This window comes from Symphalangus syndactylus, chromosome X (genome assembly GCF_028878055.3).
Source record: "Symphalangus syndactylus isolate Jambi chromosome X, NHGRI_mSymSyn1-v2.1_pri, whole genome shotgun sequence".
NCBI lineage: Eukaryota > Metazoa > Chordata > Mammalia > Primates > Hylobatidae > Symphalangus > Symphalangus syndactylus.
In genome coordinates, this window is record NC_072447.2 from 127,426,296 (window position 1) to 127,446,332 (window position 20,037).

The 20,037-nt window shown below is 35.9% G+C and overlaps 1 protein-coding gene across 23 annotated transcripts in view; it reads left to right on the forward strand.

Moving 5' to 3' along the window:
- STAG2 (STAG2 cohesin complex component) overlaps positions 1 to 19,418 on the forward strand; it is a 141,797-nt gene extending 122,379 nt beyond the window's left edge. For 12 of the 23 annotated variants that reach the window (XM_063634900.1, XM_055268171.2, XM_063634905.1 and 9 more), the window contains 6 exons: positions 383 to 511; positions 3,494 to 3,717; positions 7,521 to 7,710; positions 10,961 to 11,087; positions 12,337 to 12,414; positions 17,498 to 19,418. In XM_063634900.1, the coding sequence (XP_063490970.1) occupies positions 383 to 511; positions 3,494 to 3,717; positions 7,521 to 7,710; positions 10,961 to 11,087; positions 12,337 to 12,414; positions 17,498 to 17,521 (772 nt within the window). In that variant the 3' untranslated portion in view covers positions 17,522 to 19,418. Of the gene's footprint in view, positions 1 to 382; positions 512 to 3,493; positions 3,718 to 7,520; positions 7,711 to 7,799; positions 7,911 to 10,960; positions 11,088 to 12,336; positions 12,415 to 17,497 lie in introns of all 23 variants that reach the window. The other 11 variants (XM_055268163.2, XM_055268162.2, XM_055268169.2 and 8 more) reach the window with 1 other exon arrangement.
- Positions 19,419 to 20,037: the final 619 nt, after the last annotated feature.

Here is a 20,037-nt window from a genome sequence, read left to right on the forward strand (position 1 = left end):
ATTGTGAATTATTTTTTAACGTTCTATATGTTAGAGTAGGTCTCCTTTATGTCTTGAAAAATACAGATAATGTATTGATCATTATGTGAGAGAATTTACGTTATTTTCTATGGAAAAAGGTACCCATTAAAGAATGTAGATATACCAGACCATATTCAGACTGAAAGCTAAGTGGTGTGTGTGTGTGTATTGTTTTAAAGAAAGTAACAGTGACATAAAATGTCAATATATCTGCACATTCTCACACTTTACAACCTCCTTATTTTCTATTCCTCAAATTAAAAGCTTGGCAAAGGAAGTAGCGAGTGAAATTTCCTACGTTATTGACTTTTTTATTATAGTCCCTCAAATATTTATTTCAATTATTTTTTTTTCTTTGCAGAGATGGCATAGAATTTGCTTTTAAAGAGCCTAATCCACAAGGGGAGAGCCATCCACCTTTAAATTTGGCATTTCTTGATATTCTGAGTGAATTTTCTTCTAAACTACTCCGACAAGACAAAAGAACAGTGTATGTATTTGCTGGAAATGTCCTATTTAATTTCATTTTGGGATTCTTAAGGGCAATTGTTATACTTGGTTTCTCTCCTTTCTACTCACACAGAATTGTAGGATTGCATTAATACACGAAAAAGTTTATTCTTCAGCAACTTTAAGGATTATAACTGTGTTATATGCATAATACTCTATTTTAATATTGTGAGTTTTCCTCCAGTATAATTGTGGCTTTTGACACATAATTTGAATGCTTTTATTATTTAAGAGACTGGACTCACTATGTTGCCCAGACTGGCTTTGAACTCCTGGGCTCAAGTGATTTTCCTGCCTTAATCTGAGTAGCTGGGACTGTAGGCATGAACCACTGCCTAGCTGCTTTTTGTGTTCTTATCTGCGTTTGTGCCTTAACCCAACTAAGGAGAGAGCATTTGAAAAAGAATAATAAAGGCAATCCATCAGGAACATCCTTTAATTCTCAAACAGGGCACTTTTCTGGTTTAGTCTCCTATAATGGTGACTTACAAAAGAGCCCCCAAAATGGATTTAAATTCTCAAAAATCTTCTACCTTTCGCCACGGCTTTGAGGTGTAAAAGGGCAGAAGCGTATGGATACCTCATATTGTAAATAATCTTGTCTGAAAACTCACTAGTATTTTGCATTTAAAGACTATAGATTTTATATGAAATTCTAAAGCAGGCAAAACTAATGTATGGTGATAAAAATTACAGTAATGGTTACTTCTAGTGTTGGAGAGTTTGAATGGGAACACTAGGGTAGTAGAGTTCTGTATCCTTTTTTTTTGAAATGAAGTTTAGTTCTGTCCTTCAGGCACCATCTCGGCCCACTGCAAACTCTGTCTCCCAGGTTCAAGTGATTCTCCTGCCTCAGCTTCCTGCATAGGTGGGATTACAGGCGTGCACCACCATGCCCGGCTAATTTTGTATTTTTAGTAGAGACAGAGTTTTACCATGTTGGCCACGCTAGTCTCAAAACTCCTGACCTCAGGTGATCTGCCCACCTTGGCCTCGCAAAGTGCTGGGATTACAGATGTGAACCACTGTGCCCTGCCAAGTTCTGTATCTTGTTAGGCATGTGGGTCACACAGGTCTATGTTCAGTTATAAAACCGATACAACTGTGCTCTTAGTTTTGTGTGTTCTGTTGTATATAAATTTATCCCAGTTAAAATTGCATAAGCAGTATTAATCAGAGAAATAAAAATTAAAACAATGAAATACCATTTCTCACCTAGCACATTAGGAAAAATTAAGAAGTCTGATAGTGTCAAATATTGCTAAGGATGTGAGGCAGCAGAGCCTTTTATACATTGTTGGTGACAGTACAAGACCATTTTGTGGAGCTCTTTGGCAATGCGTAGTAAAGTTTAAGATTCTCTCTACCTCATGATCCAGTAATTTCATTCATAAGTAGATACCCCACAGAGACTCCTGAATACATGCACAAGGAGACTGATAAAAGAATGATGGCTGTTGGATTGTTTGAAATAGTGGAAAAACTCAAAATAACCTAAACATCCATCAACTGAAAATGGATCAATAGATTGATATATAATGGAATACCATACAACAGTAAAAATGGCTGGATTTCACTGAGTACAAAGAGCAAAGTACAAAACTGTACTATGATGTTTACAGACAACTATGTATTGAATGTACAAAATGTGCATGGGGGTGATAAGTAGTGGTAACCTCTGGGCACGAGGAGGAAGCAAAATGGGGATAGCTTTAGTGCGGGCTACTTATCTGTAATGTCCTATTTAGGTATGTGGTGGGTACATAATTGTAAATCTGTCTGCCAGTGAGTATATTTTGGCTCGAGCTTTGTATCTTGTTGCAGACTTAACAGTTTTTGGAGTGGTAGCCAGTTCACAGGCCACGCTTGGAGGAGTACTGTACTACTATATATGACTGAAGTGTATTATAATACAGAAAGACATACTGGGAGTTGGGCGCCGTGGCTCACACCTGTAATCCCAGCATTTTGGGAGGTCAAGGTGGGCAGAGAGTTGGAGAGCAATCTGGCCAACATGGTGAAACCCTGTCTCTACAAAAAATGCAAAAGTTAGCCAGGCGTGGTGGTGTGCACCTATAATCCCAGCTACTCAGGAGGCTGAGGCAGGAGAATTGCTTGAACCTGGGAGACGGAGTTGCAGTGAGCCGAGATGGCACCACTGCACTACAGCCTTGATGACAGAGTGAGACTCTGTCTCAAAAAAAAAAAAAAGAGAAAGGCATACTGAACAGAGAACAAAGCAGTATGCTTTGTAATTCATTTCTCCTATTCTCTTTAATGCTGTTCACACTGGTGAATCTGAATTGATAGAAATCAGTCATTACAATGACAGCAAATATTTGAATTGCACTTTACAGTTAATTGACAAATAATTGTCTTTATTTGAAGCATAATTTAGCCTTATAGAACTCTTGGTGTCAGAGCCTTGGACTTGAATCATAGTTATGCTGCCTACTCATTTTTATTACTGTGGGATTACTTCTTAATTTTTATTATCCTTTCTTTCATCACTTGTAAAATTGGGAAAACATTTCCCTCATAGAATTGTAAGAATAGTTAAGGAACCTGAGGGGAAAAAAAAATATCTAGCACATAGTCGTCACGTGAACGTTAGTTGAATTTTGATTGCAAAATTACATATAAGCCTTGAGATACTTGGATCCAAGGGTAGATTTATGATTTCCATCAGGCTGAAACTTTTTTGCAGGTAGGTATCATATCATATCCATCTTTGTATCTATCCATAGTGCCTGGGACATAATAGGTACTCAGCAAATGTTAAACTGAATGCTCTGAATTATTTCATTTGATGTGAAAATCTTGGCAGAGACAACGTTGTTCATTAATGTCCTGTAAGGCTGAGTTTGAGTAGTGAAGTAATATGCCCATGCTCGCACAACTATGAGTTAATATAACCGGCAGATTTCTGTATCAAAGCTAACAGTTTCGATTTCTTTTCAAGGTATGTTTACTTGGAAAAGTTCATGACTTTTCAGATGTCACTCCGAAGAGAGGATGTGTGGCTTCCACTGATGTCTTACAGAAATTCTTTGCTAGCTGGTGGTGATGATGACACCATGTCGGTCATTAGTGGAATCAGCAGCCGGGGGTCAACAGTGCGGAGTAAAAAATCAAAACCATCTACAGGAAAACGGAAAGTGGTTGAGGGCATGCAGCTTTCACTCAGTAAGGATATAATTTATTCTCTTTATATTTATCCCTAATGTTTACCAACCGAATTGTCATTAAGGTTCACCTTATGTTGTATTTGAGATGTGTTCAATAATAGCTTACAAAATGTGTTCGTTGTGTGTAAAAGTGCTGTTGTAAGCATTTTAGATACATAAACTCAGTTCTCACAACTTTTTGGGTACATCTTCATTTTTCAGATGACAGTACTTAGCACAGAGAGGTTAAGTGACATACTCATGTCACACAGTTATTAAGTAGGAGAGCCATGCAGTTTCACTCTAGAGTGCCTGCTTTTTAAAATCTGTGCTACACTGTATGCATAGGGAAATGGACTCAGTATTATAGAGCTAGTTATTACCCAAGAGATCAGATCATCTAGTTAAAGTGGAACAACAGATTCAGAGAGGTTGCAACTTCTGAATTTCTATGAAGAGGCCATTAATCATGAAGAACTTCATAGAAATAGAGTGCTATCATATTAGAGGTAGGAATGCATTATGACACTTGAAGCTCTTAGACTCCTAGCACTCCAGAGTTGGTTCAAAATGGGCCTGGGGACTTTTTTCCTTTTCTTAGGAATTATTAAAGAAATTAGCATAGTTGTCAAAATTCGTCCCAGTTATTATTGTTGAATAGCAAACTACCTCAAAACTTAGGACATAGCCAGGATCATGGTGTCTGGTACCTCAGCTAGGAAGGCTCAAAGGCTGGTAGCTGAAATCATACCAGAGGCATCTTCACTTACATATCTGATGCTGGCTGTCATTTGGGACCTCAGTTGTACTGTCTGCCAGAACACCAACGTGTGACTTCTCCATGTCAGCATATCACTAGGCTCCAAGAGCAAGTGTCCCAAAAGACCGGAAGTGGAAGCTGCCAATTTCTTAAGGCCTGGGCCCAAAAACTAGCATAGTGTAATTTCTGCCATATTCTATTGGCCAAGCAATCAGAGATTCTAGGGGAGAGGACATAATTCTCCACCTCTTAATGTGAGGAATGTCAAAGAATTTTGGGCCCATATTTTTAAATTGCCACATAACTCATCAGCTTTCATTTATGATCAAGTGCTCAGTGTTTAAAACTTGATTGTCCTATGAATTTTAGTATCTTTTGTCCAGTAGTATAAAGGCATAACCTTATATTTCTAACTTGTACAATTTTACACTGGTTAGTTATATAGTCCCAACATCACAGTTGATGGGGTTATCTCTTTTATTACCCTGGACCAGTTAAAGTAGTTAGGGCTGATGGTTTATAAGTTAAAAGAAACTTTTCTGTTTTTTAAAAAACAAAATGTTATCAAATTAAAAGATGTTTTCTCATATCACTAAATTTTTGAAAGTTTTTATCACCTGAACTAGTAGTTAATAGTTACAGGTGTGTGTTGGGCCATCAAATCTCTCTCTCTCTCTCTTTTTTTTAGACCTCATGGAAACACATGCATGGGTATTTATATTACAGAAATCTCTCTTTTTTTATTTTTAGACCTCATGGAAACATATGAATTGGTATTTATATCACATTTTACAAATAGATTATTAAACCAGTTACTTCAGTTTTTACAGGAAGAGTCAGTGCTCTCATTCAGGTTTTTGGGGAGAACCATAGAAATTGAGGCATTAATAAGTTAAAAGAAGGAAGTATGAATACTGATAGGTTGGCCAAGTCAATGCTATTTTGAAGACAGTATTGGAGCCTGAATACAGTAGAACTTAAAGGCTGATGTAATTATATGGCAAAATGTGGAGTTTATGTTTAATCTATTCTTAGAGTATTAGCTATTCATGCATTTTCTTTCCACTCTTATTCCTTAAAACCTTACACACATTTGCAAATATGTATAATCTTTTTTTTTTTTTTTTTGATGGAGTTTTGCTCTTTTTGCCCAGGCTGGAGTGCAATGGTGTGATGTTGGCACACCGCAACCTCCCCCTCCCTTATTCAAGCGATTCTCCTACCTCAGCCTCCCGAGTAGCTGGGATTACAGGCATGCACCACCATGCCCAGCTAATTTTGTATTTTTAGTAGAGACGTGGCTTCTCCATGTTGGTCAGGCTGGTCTCGAACTCCTGACCTCAGGTGATCTGCCCACCTCGGCCTCCCAAAGTGCTGGGATTACAGGTGTGAGCCACTGCGCCTGGCCTTTTTTTTTTTTTTTTCTTTTGAGATGGAGTCTTGCTCTGTTGCCGAGGCTGGAGTGCAGTGGTGTGATCTGAGCTCACTGCAACCTCCGCCTCCCAGGTTCAAGCGATTCTCCTGCCTCAGCCTCCCGAGTAGCTGGGATTACAGGTGCCCACCACGACGCCTGGCTAATTTTTTGTATTTTTTAGTAGAGATGGGGTTTCACCATCTTTGCCAGGCTCGAACTCCTGACCTTGTGATCCACCTGTCTCAGCCTCCCAAAGTGCTGGGATTACAGGTGTGAGCCACTACATCTGGCCTCATACATATAATCTTCTAATGAAATAGTTTTCTTCTAAATTCACAGTCACAAAGTGCTATCAATTTTTTTCTCCCAGGTTAGTGATTTTAAAAATTACTATTAATTCAGTAACAATTGTACACAAATTTGACTTACTAATTATGGCAACATTTACAGACATTTGAAAAAAGTAGCTTTTGCAGGTGTGAAACCTTTTTTCTTTTTCGTCCAGTGCTTAATATTCGTATAGATTTGTGGCCCCCTTGCAGTTGCTCTTACTACCTGCTCAGTGGTCTGTATCCCATAGGTTGGGAACCAGTCTTCTATTACTTCCATCCCTGTTGCCATGTCTCACTCACCTAGGCCACACAATTAGCTTCTTAACTGGTCTGTTTGCTCACCGGTATTCTGTTTTTAAGTTCACTCCCCACACTGCCACCACATTGACTAAAACATGTAACTCACCAAATTGCTTCCCTACCTTAAAACCTTCAGCAGCAGTTCCCTGTTACCTTAGGAGAGCTCACAAGATTTTCCACAATTTGATTCCTGCTTCTTTATCCAGCCGTGTCTTTTGCTACCCTTTCAATCTTTATGCCCCAGGAGTAGCAAACTGTTAGTTTTGAACCATATGAAATTGCCCTTTTTGTAGGTCAAATATCAGCAGATTAATAGGGTTCAGTCGACTGGATGCGATGTCTCGGACTTGTAATCCCAGCGCTATAGGAGGCCAAGGCAGGCAGCTCACTTGAGGCCAGGAATTCAAGACCAGCCTAGCCAACATGCTGAAACCCTGTCTCTACTAAAAATACAAAAATTAGCCAGACATGGTAATGCATTCCTGTAATCTAAGCTACTTGGGAGGCTGAGGCAGGAGAATTGATTGAAACCAGGAGGTGGAGGTGAGCCAAGATTGCGCCACTGCACTCCAGCCTGGGTGACAGAGTGAGAGTCTGTCTCAAAAAAAAAAAAAAGGAAAAAAAAAGGTTTAGTCCTTGTTTCCTGCCCTAGTGTTCTTGCTTTATGTACTTCTCCCTGCCTAGAATAAAAAGCCTTTCTAGCCCACCTGATACCTACTCTAGTTAGAAGTTGCTTCTGGATAGCTGGCTCTGACCCCTTTCACTGCCCCCATTCCCCTTATACTTCCCTCTCTCCTTGCATTTACCACACTGTATTTTAATTGCCTGGTTGTTTTGTGTCTACAACTAGACTCTAAGGCCAGGTCAGGGACTGACCCTTACATAGGTTTGTGTCCCCCTGTTCCTGTGACTTGCTTGTGGAAATCAACAGATGTTTATTGACCTGAACAGGTTGTATTAGACATCTGAATAGTCAAAATTAGTGACTAAACCTCGTCGTTAATTTTCTTTTCCAGCTGAAGAAAGTAGTAGTAGTGACAGTATGTGGTTAAGCAGAGAACAAACACTGCACACCCCTGTTATGATGCAGACACCACAACTCACCTCCACTATTATGAGAGAGCCCAAAAGATTACGGCCTGAGGATAGCTTCATGAGTGTTTATCCAATGCAGACTGAACATCATCAAACACCTCTTGATTATAAGTAAGTACATTTGATCATTTTCTGTACTATAACTTTATTAATTACATAGAAAAAGTTAAGTTAAAAGAAGAATAAAATTCTCCTTGAAGCACGCAGGTAACATGGATGTTAGCTCAAAGACAACAAGAGGAAGCAAGGCAACAGCAGGAGAGAGCAGCAATGAGCTATGTTAAACTGCGAACTAATCTTCAGCATGCCATGTAAGTGAGAGTGCCTTATTGTCTGAGTCTAGGAAGTTCACTAATTCATTTTAACATTTTAATGTGTGCCTTATCTAAAAATTTCAGCAAACTCTTTAGAGTAACTTAAGCTGAAATAATCAAGGAACTAAAAATTGGTCTTTCCAACAGAAAAACAAAATATTTTAATTAAAATACTACCTAGTTAGCCAAAGGACCAATCTTAGGTTGATCTGTTGGAAAAGTTTAAATATCAATCCTTGTTTATTTTGGTACACAGCATTAAAAATACAGTTCTGTTACATCCTAATTGATTTTCCCAACTTAGTTCAGGCCCTCATCTCTCACCTGAACTATTGTATTAGCTTTCTAACTGGTTTTCTTCCCTCAAATCTCCCATTTATCTTCTCACCAAACCTCTCCCTTCACCCCCCGCTCCATCATTCACACCACCATCAAGAATTACTATTCTAGAATAAAAATCTTACCATGTAACTCTTACTTAAAACCTTTCTGTGGCTCCCCATTGCCTGCTGGATAGACTCCCAACTTCCTTAGCTCATGGCATGCAAGATGTTTCAAAATATAGCCCCTGCCACGTGTTAGTATCATTTCCTATTCCCTGGCAGCTGGTAAAATCATGATAAAAGAACAAGCTCAGGTGTCACCTGTAACTGAAGCTTTGGTCATCTATGCTCCCATAACATTATGTATATCCATATTTCTTATAGCACTTGCCACATTGTATTGTAAATATTTGTTTATGAGTTTGTCCCGTTTGTCTAGACTGTGAGCTCCTCAAGGGCAGGGACCACATTCATTGCCTGTCAGTGCTTGGCACGTAAAAGGTGCTAAGTAAATGTTCATTGAATGAATAAATGTTCAATGCTAAAAAAATGAAGTTTATCTTTTAAATACTTTGTTTTTACTGGATTATGTATGATAACTTTATAAATCTTTCTAAAATCTTCATTAGCTTTGGCTCTAAAAGAAATGGCAGACAAGCAGTCTTTAGATAATTTTTTTAAATGTCTTGATTGGTATACAGGGAAAAGTGTGATGATTATGATTAAGTTTTTGAGTTTGAAAGCATTGTATTTATGAAGTGGTGTATGTTTTACTATTGGGAGATAGTAGTTGTTACCCTCTTTTTTTAATTTATATTTTGTTCTGTCTTGTTGGTTTTTAGATGTTAAGAATTTTACCTGTTTTTCTTACAAAATGATCATTTACTATGAGTGGTGGCCTGCATAAATTCACTTTAGTTATCTCCATAGTGGTCTTAACCTCTAGAGACACAAGGTATACTCTATTACACATATAGATTCTGATCCTGGTTAATATGGTCATCATCTATATTATCACATAGTTCTATCCCCTTTTGTCTGTTTCTGTGACCACATTCCTTTTAATATAAGTTCTTATTTTATGCTGGATCCTACAACTAATTTCTTGGCTTCCAACTAGTCACCGGTCCATATATTCCAGAATTCTGCCCTGCAGTCATTTGGTCTATATCTCTCCCCATAAAACATTACAGCAGTTCCTAAGATCCTATATAGCATGTCACTACTGAGTACCATTTTAATTCCCAATTATAGTTAACTCCCCTGCCTCCCGGCAACTACAAAAAATTATCTCAGTTAAATAACTATTACCAGAGGATTATTTGGTGGTTATACCATAAGTCATCTATTGCATGGGACTCTAAAACATTTTCATCTTACAATGATTTTTCTATAATGGTATCTGCCCTATAACTAAAAATACTTCCAAATTTTCTTTCTTATTTTTCATAGCTTGTATCACATATATCTTCCTTGTACTTCAAGCAAAATGCAGAACGGCTTTCTGATTTTCTGTCACATAGTTCATACAGCACATATATTCCCTTCACGGTTGCCTCCACAAAATATAGTAAAATTTTCTTTCTACCCAGAATTGTTAGGAAGTAAGGACCATTATAAACATATTTGTCCAGGTAACATGGATCAGACATCGTATCTTGTTATCTTTGTATCTTTTAAGAACCAGCATAGTATTGTGTAAATTGTAAGCATTCGGTAAATAATTGCTGGGGTTTTGGCAACTTTCTTGACTGTGGGAGTGTCTTTGGATGAGAAAAGAAGGTAATGTTGGCCAAACTAGGGAAAAACAAGTCCTACTTAGTTTCACTATTATGTTGGCTACTTTATGCTGATCTGGGCTAATTTGTGAACTTAATTTATTCCCCATAATTATGCAATAACATATATAACTTTTGGTCTTAGTTTTTAATTTTAAATTTCTATATATGTCTTAGTTTTGAGTTTTATAGGGCACATGAATCTGAGTTTCAGCATGAGTGTTCGTCATTTCTTCCTGAGGCAGAATTAATCCCTTATTTTAGTATGTCCTTACAACACTTGATGCATAGTTTTCTTATAATATTTATCACATTTTGTCATAATTGTTTATCTCTGTTTGCCATGGTAGACTGTAAGCTCCTTGAGGGCAGGAATCATGTCTTAGTCTTATTCATCTTTTTTTTTTTTTTTTTTTTTTTTTTTTAACATCCATAGGACACAGTAGAAGCCTGTCACATAGCAGGCATTGTGTGAGTGAGTGTGTGCATGCCTGGTACACATTAGGTACTGAATGAATGAGGGAGTGATGATGGGTAAAATTAGCATTATATACTGATGAAAATATATGTTTTCTGAAAATGTCATTTTTTTGGTCTCTGTTTTATGTTTATTAATTTGTACCCTGCCTACTTTCAAAAAGGATTTGAGGTATCTTGTATGTTCCCATCTGGGAAATTCTCATTGAACCTTGTATATGGGATATCAGAACTATAAAGCTAAATGTACTGAAGTAATGTAGAATAAACGTAACTCCTTAGCATTTTTAGACAAGTAAACATCGGGTTTTGATATCATTGATGACATAATCAATGCCTAATCATTCTCCCTGACCTTTAATTCCATCATTTTCCATTATACTTGAATATAGAGAGCCACATACTGCTGCCTAGATATTAATAGTCATGACATTAGTTCAGATCTTGACTTTGTTTTATATTTCTCTAGTCGGCGTGGCACAAGCCTAATGGAAGATGATGAAGAGCCAATTGTTGAAGATGTTATGATGTCCTCAGAAGGGAGGATTGAGGATCTTAATGAGGGAATGGATTTTGACACCATGGATATAGATTTGGTAAGAAACTTAATGATTTCTGTAAGATTTTCAATTTAAATCTTTTGAAAATTATGTTGGATATTTATTAGAGTAGAGAAATACTTACCAAGAGAAGTAAGTTTTGCAAAAATATTAAATAAAATAGTTGGCAGGCGTTTAGATGTATGGGAAGGGATTTAGAAGAGAGTAAGGTTGGTGAAGGTGGTAGATCCTAGATTAAGATGATAACAATTGTCTGTTTGCTTCTGAGATTAATTTAGGAATATATAGGTTTAAAGGGTATATTTTGATTAATACTAATTTGACTATGAAAATCAATTGTTATTTAATTATGCATTTTAAAAAATATGAGTTAGTATAAAAGTATACCATTATCAAAACAATATATTAATACTACTTGTTGAGACAAATTCCGTATCAGATAATGAAGTAAAATTACTTAAACTTGGAAGGAAGTTAAATACAGGTAGGAGTGTATTCTTTATTAATAATTAAATATGTGATTAGGATTGATCGTATACAAAATGGTTTTACGTATTTCATCTTGCTACGTATCTCATTAAACTTTGCGAAGTAGGTTGAAAGGATTGAGGATATTGAAGCTTACTCTCTCCAAAGAGGCAAAACTAGCAAGCAGTAAAGTTGATACTTACAAGTCAAGTCTTATGATTATTTTTAGTATACTGTGTATTATTCTTAAATAATTAAATTTTTAGAATGGTATAATTTGGTGCCTCAAAAGGAATGTGATTTTTAAAGTAAAATGAAAAGTGAGTTTTCTGGGTTTTGTATCTTAGGATAATTTTCCATGAGTTTTTTTTTTTTTTTTTTTTTTTTTTTTTGAGATGGAGTCTTGCTCTGTTGCCCAGACTGGAGTGCAGTGGCATGATCTCAGCTCACTGCAAGCTCCACCTCCCGGGTTCATGCCATTCTCCTGCCTCAGCCTCCCGAGTAGCTGGGACTGCAGGCACCCGCCACCATGCCCGGATAATTTTTTGTATTTTTAGTAGAGGCCGAGTTTCACCGTGTTAGCCAGGATGGTCTCGATCTCCTGACCTCTTGATCCACCCGCCTCGGCCTCCCAAAGTGCTGGGAGTACAGGCGTGAGCCACCACACCTGGCCAATAGTTTTCCATGAGTTTTAAAAATACCGTGTCAGGTACACTTGCAATCACATAGGCCATCCATGTGAAGAACTTGGATATTTTCAGTTACTATCTGGTTTGTAGATATAGCTAATGTCAACTTATTTCCTTTTTTCCTTTAGCCACCATCAAAGAACAGACGAGAGAGAACAGAACTGAAGCCTGATTTCTTTGATCCAGCTTCAATTATGGATGAATCAGTAGGTTTAATTTAAATGTACCCCAGGATTGCAAAATCAGAAGTATAGGCAGTCTTTCAGTTTGAGGTTGAAAACCTGGGGCAGCATACTGAGAATAGATGAAAACAGTTGGACGTGAGAAAAAGAGGCAGGCAGGCAGGATTTCAGTGGGAGGGGAAGAAGAGAGTGTTGCAATAGTGTTGTTGACAGATTAGAAAAGTACTTTTGAATCCTGGCTGACTGGGACTTGAATATTAAGAAATTTGGACTGTTCTTCCAGGTTTGTACTGTTATTCAGTGGGTTGCCCATTGAAGGATTTTAAGTAAGGTAATGGCATGATCAGAATTGTGTTTCAGAAAGATTTCCTTGACATTTATGGATGGGACAGGATGAATGAGGGACGTAATATAAAGGCATGGTGAAAAATAATGAGAACTTGAAAAAAGGCTTTGATAATGAAGAGAAGGGTATCTAGCTATCTAGGATGAGAGTCAGTTACCACTCCCACTATCCTTAATTGGTTATTATTGGGCTTTGTCAGTTCTTTTTCTTAAGTACCTCTTATATCAGTACCCTGTGCCATATTCTCCTTGACAGTGCCTTGATTCGGGTCCTCCTCAGTTTTCACATGGGCTGTTGCAAAGCCTTTAAGCTGATACTGCAGTCCCACTGCTCCTTTATATCTCTTGTGGGGTCATCTTTCTAAAAATGCAGATCTGATACTCTCACTTATCGTTCTAAGTCTTTCATTGATTTTTTCCCCCCCATTGCCATTAGGAAGAAAATTCTAGCTCCTCAGCCTAGCAAACAAAGCCTTTTATGATCTGTTTCCCTTGCCACCTTAACCTTGGCCTTTTCCTTACATGTATTCTATGCTCTAGCCATATCAAATCTTGTAGTTCCTCTCAGATACACTATGCTCTTTCCTGACTCCATAACTTTGTATAAACTTTTTTCTGCCAGAAATTCCCCTTTATTTTTCCTCCTAGTAAAGTCTTTCTTTGATACTAATTCTGACATTACCTGTGGAATTTTTGCTGACTTCCACAGATTTTTTTTTCTCTCCTTCTTTAACTCTTTGTACACACTTTATTGTAATAATTACCAGACTTGTGTAGTGAGATAGGATATTACATGCCCTGGTCCTTCACTAGGCTGAACTCCCTGAGGCAGTGATGATGTTATTCATTTTTAGTTCTGCCCAGCACAGTAGATATTTAGTTTTATCAAAAGAATAAATCATTTAAATGCCCTGCCATCTCCCTTTTTAGTATCTACCCATTTTATGTTCCTCGTTCTTCACACCTACTGCCTCAGGTGATGGTTATACCATCCTCAAAGGCCTGCCTTCTATGTACAATTTCTACCATTCCCACCTTGCCCTCTCCTACCTCATAATCTGCTTTCAGATAGCTTTTAGAACTATTTTGACAAACTAATTCACACTAACATGTTTATTAATAAGGCCAGGGGGCCAGGCTCAGTGGCTTATGCCTGTAATCCCAACACTTTGGGAGGCCAAGGTGGGAGGATTGTTTGAGCCCAAGAGCTTGAGACCAGCTTGGGCAACACAGTGAGACCCCATCTTTACAAAAACTAAAAAAATTAGCTGGGCATGGTGATGTGTACCTGCAGTCCCAGCTACTCAGGAGGATGAGGTGGGAGGATTCCTTGAGTCCAGGAGGTTGAGGCTGCAGTGAGCTGTGTTCACAATACTGCACTCCAGCATGGGTGACAGAGCTGAGACCCTGTCTCAAAAAAAAAAAAAAAAAAAAAGTAGAATCTGCTTCAATTGGTCTTAAGTGTGGCCTGGGATTCTGCACTGCTAACAAATGCTGTCAGTGCTTCAGGTCTGCAAACCATACTTTGAATAGCAAGACTTTATAGTACCTAAGTGACCTATCCCACTCACAAGTCTATAGTTTAACTGCACACTGAAGTTTATGGTTTTCTTGATAATTAATCTAACAGTATGTATCATCTTAGTTTGTTAAATAAAACATGAAGGTAGTGATTGTGATGAGGGGTAAAGGAATATTTTCAAGCAGTGTGATGAAATGCATTTATTCAACAATTTATTACATCAGAAGTTGGTGCTAAAGTGAATAAGACACTCCCTGTCCTTAAGGAATTCATATTCTAGTGCACCTTGGCTATCACTTTGAAATGAAAAGTATGGAAGGTAGTAGCTGAGAGCTTGGGTGACAGACACTATGCTAGGTATGATTTATTTTGATCCTCTCAGCAACCTTGTGAGAAAGGTAATGGGAATTTCCACTTTCATACCGTAGCAAGCTGAGACTGAAGAGGTCATTTAGTGACTTTGCTCAGTTATACAGTTAGCAATTGTCCGAGTAGTAATTTGATGCCAGTTCCTTTTGATTTAATAATCTCATGCTGTCTCTACTGTTCTGCTTCCCAAAACTAAAATCCCCATTTGGATGAAACACCAACAAAAGTAATTAAGAAATTGAAATGGTTAACTATGATCAAAATTAATATGGGCAGTTAGGATCACCATTTTTTAATGTATTTGTCTAATGTCAGGAGAACTTTTAACATTTGTTTTCTTAGTTACATACTAGATTTGCAAAAAGGTGTTCTTCAGATTACTAAAATAATGAAACAGCAATATTAACTATGTGTATCTATTTTTGACATTTAACATTTAGAGAAGAGTAGGGGCCTAATAGTAATTTTTTATTTATAGTGATTTTATAGCATTCTCATGTATATTGAATGTTACAACTGAGGGGCTTTTATTTATTCTTAATTTGATAATAGTTTGGCTGCTTCTGCTACAAAAACTAGGAAAATGAGCACATGTACTTATAACTGTAGTTTTATAGCATTACCACATGATGGCAGCAGTCACATAACTGAATGCTCAATAATCTTTAAAGGCTTAGGTATCTTTAGAAGTCTTTGACCATGTAATTTTTTTTTTTTAAAGTTAACAGTTTATTTCTTAAATATACACTAAACTATACTCCATACTGTCTTAACCATAACTTAAGAAATGGAATAATGGAAAATTTTGAATGTAAAATTCTGTTTGCCTTTATACAATACCCCACATCTGTTCTTACTGAAGCCCATAATAACGGAGTCATCAAAACAGTAGCAAAATTGGGATTTAAATTCTTTAATGTCCAGTTCTGAGATTCTCCAATTCTAAGGGAAGTAACTCAAAGCACCCTAGTGTAGATACTTTAGTTTGTTACTAAATAAATCATAAAAATATCTTTTTAAACACTTAATTTTTAAACATGATTTTCTAAATAAATTGTAAAAATATCTTTTTAAACATGATTTTCACATTATCCAGGAGTGGTAATATAAAAACTCTGAACATATCATTTTGTATTGCATATACATAATATTCTAGATTTATGGTGTAGCTGGTTTTATATTTGGACACAAAATTGGTTTCTACCATTTTGATAACAGTTGTTTTCTGCCAGAATTGCCAAAATACACTGAAGTTTGATATTAAATATGTTTGAGTATTTATTAATGTTAACATCAGAAACAGGCAGAGTTTGTGTTGGCACAGAAAAGAAAGTGTTACTACTCTCATTCTCTTGTGTTGAGATTCTCTTATTAGAATTATTTATAGTATAAAATTCGTAAAGAAGGGCTCCATGTAATGGAGCTAATTTAATGTTCTAGTAAGAGAATCTAGTTATAACCTAGTCTGTACAAAACAAAAAGAATCTCAAGTGTTCGGGTGCTTTCTAGTCAGGCACTCTGGAAAGAACTTGAGTTCGCCTTCATCCCACACTCTATAGTAAATTGCTAATTAAGATTTTGTACTTTCATTCATCATCAGACCTTTCCTACCGAGATTCATAGAGTGTTATGGCAAGAATTGGCCTTTAAACATTATCTAGGTCTTTTTGGTGGAAATGTTCTAACCACCCAAACTCTGACTTGAACCAAAAAAGGAGAACCCTGAAGCATGCGGGAAGGGGAGAGGACAAGGGATTAGTAGTGTGGTAGTTACTGTGAATGGACAGGTAAGAAATTGGGTGCACGAGTCCTCTTTGTTTTCATTACTTGGGATTCCAAACACTACTTGATAATTCATTATAAAGAGGCTGCAATCAGATACCTGTTTCTGGATCTGAAAATACACAGTTTCTTCAGCTCAAAACAATATATGAGTTCTATGACTTTTGTTCATAGAACTTATAAGAGATTTAACTTATAAGTAAGAGCTGTTTGTCATATTTCAGTTCATTACATCTGGCTTTGATATCAGTTCTTACTAGCTTATTATAGTATTCTAAAATATTACTTAATGGGCATAAGTGCTAGAATTTTAATTGAACAACCTAACTTTTAGTATATATACTAACAGTCACATGCCATTCTTGTTTAGTGAACAAGGGAGAGTTGCTCCATTCATCATCTGCTTTTACTTTTAGACAAGTAATTATTAGATTTTACCTAACATTCCTTTCTTAATTGGAGTATATAGAAAGCATCAATATAAGTCATTTTGCCCAGATTTTACCTTACCCTTTTGATTTCTTAAAATTTGTAGTTCTATTCCATTCACTTTGGCCAGATTTTCTAAAGAAAGCTTGTTGCTTTGTACATACTTGAATTGTTCTTAGATTTTTTTTGGTCTGCATACTCCAAATGCCTTTTTGAAAAACCATATCCACTTCCCAGCACAAATAGCCAAGTTTGCAAGATTTTCTTAACCCCTTTCCAAGGAACTTGTGCCAGAAATATATGTGAAGAAGCACATTAATTTATTCATTCAACAAATACCTATGTTGAGTGCCTATGTTTAGGGCATTATCTAGACATTAGGGATTAGGGGTATATATAAGCATAATTAATCCAAGGTTCCTACTTTAATTATGTTTGTGAGGTAAGTAGCATCTTGATTAGTCCTGATGTTATTTCATCATATATCATGGTCAATTTAATGTTAGAATTATACATCTGAAGAGAGGGGAAGTTTTCAAAGTGGTTTTATTAGCATGTTATTTAACATAATAAAGTATTAATGTAATGTTTATGGATATATTTAAAGAAATGAATGACTTTTAACGAGATTTTCTCCCCTTTCTCTCTCTCTCTCATTAGGTTCTTGGAGTGTCAATGTTTTAATACCAGTACACAATTAAATCTGTGGTGAAGTCATTTTCTAAGTGGAAGAGGAAATTTTAAAGTGTGGTAGATACAGTGAAATTCTGTACAGATTTTTCTCTAAGGAGAATATGACATGCTTATGCTTACCAAGATCAAGTGCATTGAGGGGCAGTTTTGTTTGCCTGAATAAAAGTAAAGGACAAGTAAACAATTTGATGATAAGCTACAGTTTTTCTTAGAAAGTAAATATTTTATTTATGCGCTGTTAGTTGGCTTTTGAATCGATTATTTCATGCTTTTTTAAAAAAAAAAAACAAAATAACAATCTGAAGAGGCATTTGGTACAGATATGAATTCTCTTACATTTATTTACTGGTTGTACTAAATAATGATGACCTCTGCTGGATTTCTGTTTACATCCAGAAAACAATGTTAAGGATGTATTTATTCCCCTACCCTGAAGAAAGTGTAGGATAGAATTGTTTTTAGCATTCTAAATTTAAATGCTTAAAACATCAATCAACAAAACTTTGTTTTAAATATTGTAATTGTGGAGAAAAGTAAACTTATAAGCAGAACTTTTACAATTTTTTCATCTAAAAGTATTTTAAGATATTTTTAAAATCCAAGAGCTTCTCTATACTTTTCAGAAATATCCAGATGCAGTGAACTGCCAGAAGGTAACCAGTCTCAAACATGCTTATCCCATTATCAACCCTGAAAGTTTGCTTGTCCTTTAAGATAAAAATGTAATGTTGTGATATTCCTTCCAGTAGTGCCACTGTATTTTGTCTCCAAATAAAAGAAGCTTATTGTAGTATGTTTGCAGAAAAATTCTAAACAAAAATTATACAGCTTATTAGAGTGTGGGAATAGGGATCTAAATTTTAAATAAAATTATATATATATATAAATTGGTGCTGATTTTATAATTGCGCAGTTTGTTTAGTTTTTTCTTACTTTTAAATTCCAACTTAAAATTATGAGGTTTCAGAAATATATTGAAAGTTTAACAATGTTTAAAAATAGAAAAGCATGAGTGTTCATGCTTTAAAATGATTTTTAAATTTGTATTTTATATTGTTTTATCTATCTGTCTTTGCAAGCAGTCTTCAGGTTAAAGATACTTCTAACAGGTTACAGTACATTTCCTCTGTATGTAAATTAGATGGGATAATAGAATTCATAACCCATAATATTCTTTGAAAGCTAAGCTTTAAACTTCATTTTATGTCCTTTCACAAATAAATTAGTTTAAAACAGAAAGTGGCTACTTGCCATTTTGACATCAACTCATTTTGCGAGGCTTAGGCAGCTAGACATCGTTTAAAACAAAATATTAACTTATATTACATGTGTATCTATCTTTTGTCAGTCGTCTCTCAGTTCTTGAGGTATATTATTTTAATCATTCCATGCCTTAATATGCTTGCAATACAAGAATATCTTCAGATGGGTGAATACCAAAAGGCTTTCAGTTTTTAGTCAGAAATCAAGCATTGGGCTGTGGTAGCCAAAAACCATAGGTTAGCTAAGAAGATCATGATACAATTATTTTATTAAGTCATGGTTAATAACAAATGAATCCAGACTTGTCTAACAGATTTTCCATCAACAAATATTGTTCTGTGCAAAAGTATTGCCTATGTTGTTTTACACACCACTGCATTAACTAGAACTGCTGAGAGGACTGTATATATGATTTTAAACCTAAGTTGATTTTTTTTCTCACTCTTGAAAGGAGTACTTCTTTGTGAAAGCAGTTCTTACAGCTTTGTTTTCAACCAGCTAAAAATGTTTTATATATTACTCTAACCTGTTGTCCTCCACATTCTATTGTCCTAATTGTACTGTTTTCTGATTTGTATTTATGTCTTGAGACAGTAACTTTTTGAATAAAAATAAACCTACAGTATGTTGTATGTTTTCTCTTGTACTCAAAGGGGTAGGGGGGCTATAAATGGTTTGCAAATTATATCTATTATCACATCTTTTAATGTGTTTGGGGAATAATTTATAGAGAATACCATCAGTTTATATTTTTAATAAATCATATGTGTTTACAATGAAACCAAATCCCTAATTGGATTATTACTTTAAAATAGGAAACTGTAACCATTATTGCTTTAATTTTTCATCTGGTATGAGTTAAACACATTTACAAATGTTTACATTGTTTATACAGGGTACATTTGAGTGCCTACTGTGTGCTAGGCATGTGTTAAGAGATCTCTCCTTCATAGATCCATTGGGGAAAACAAAATAATGAAACTTGTAATAAATGCCAGGAAGGAAACAAGCAGGATATGCTGAGGTAGAGAATGAGAGAGAGACAGTAAGAGAGAAACCTGCCTTAAATAAGGGGCTCATGGCATGGAGGTAAAACCAACATTTGAAAAAGAATTTACTAATTGAATTCATATTGAAAACTCATCAAAGGAAGTGTTAACAAGATTTGCATTGTACTCTTTAAGAGATTCATGTCAGTGTAACACTAGCACATTGTTCATTTGGGCTAGTTTGTATATCAGAAT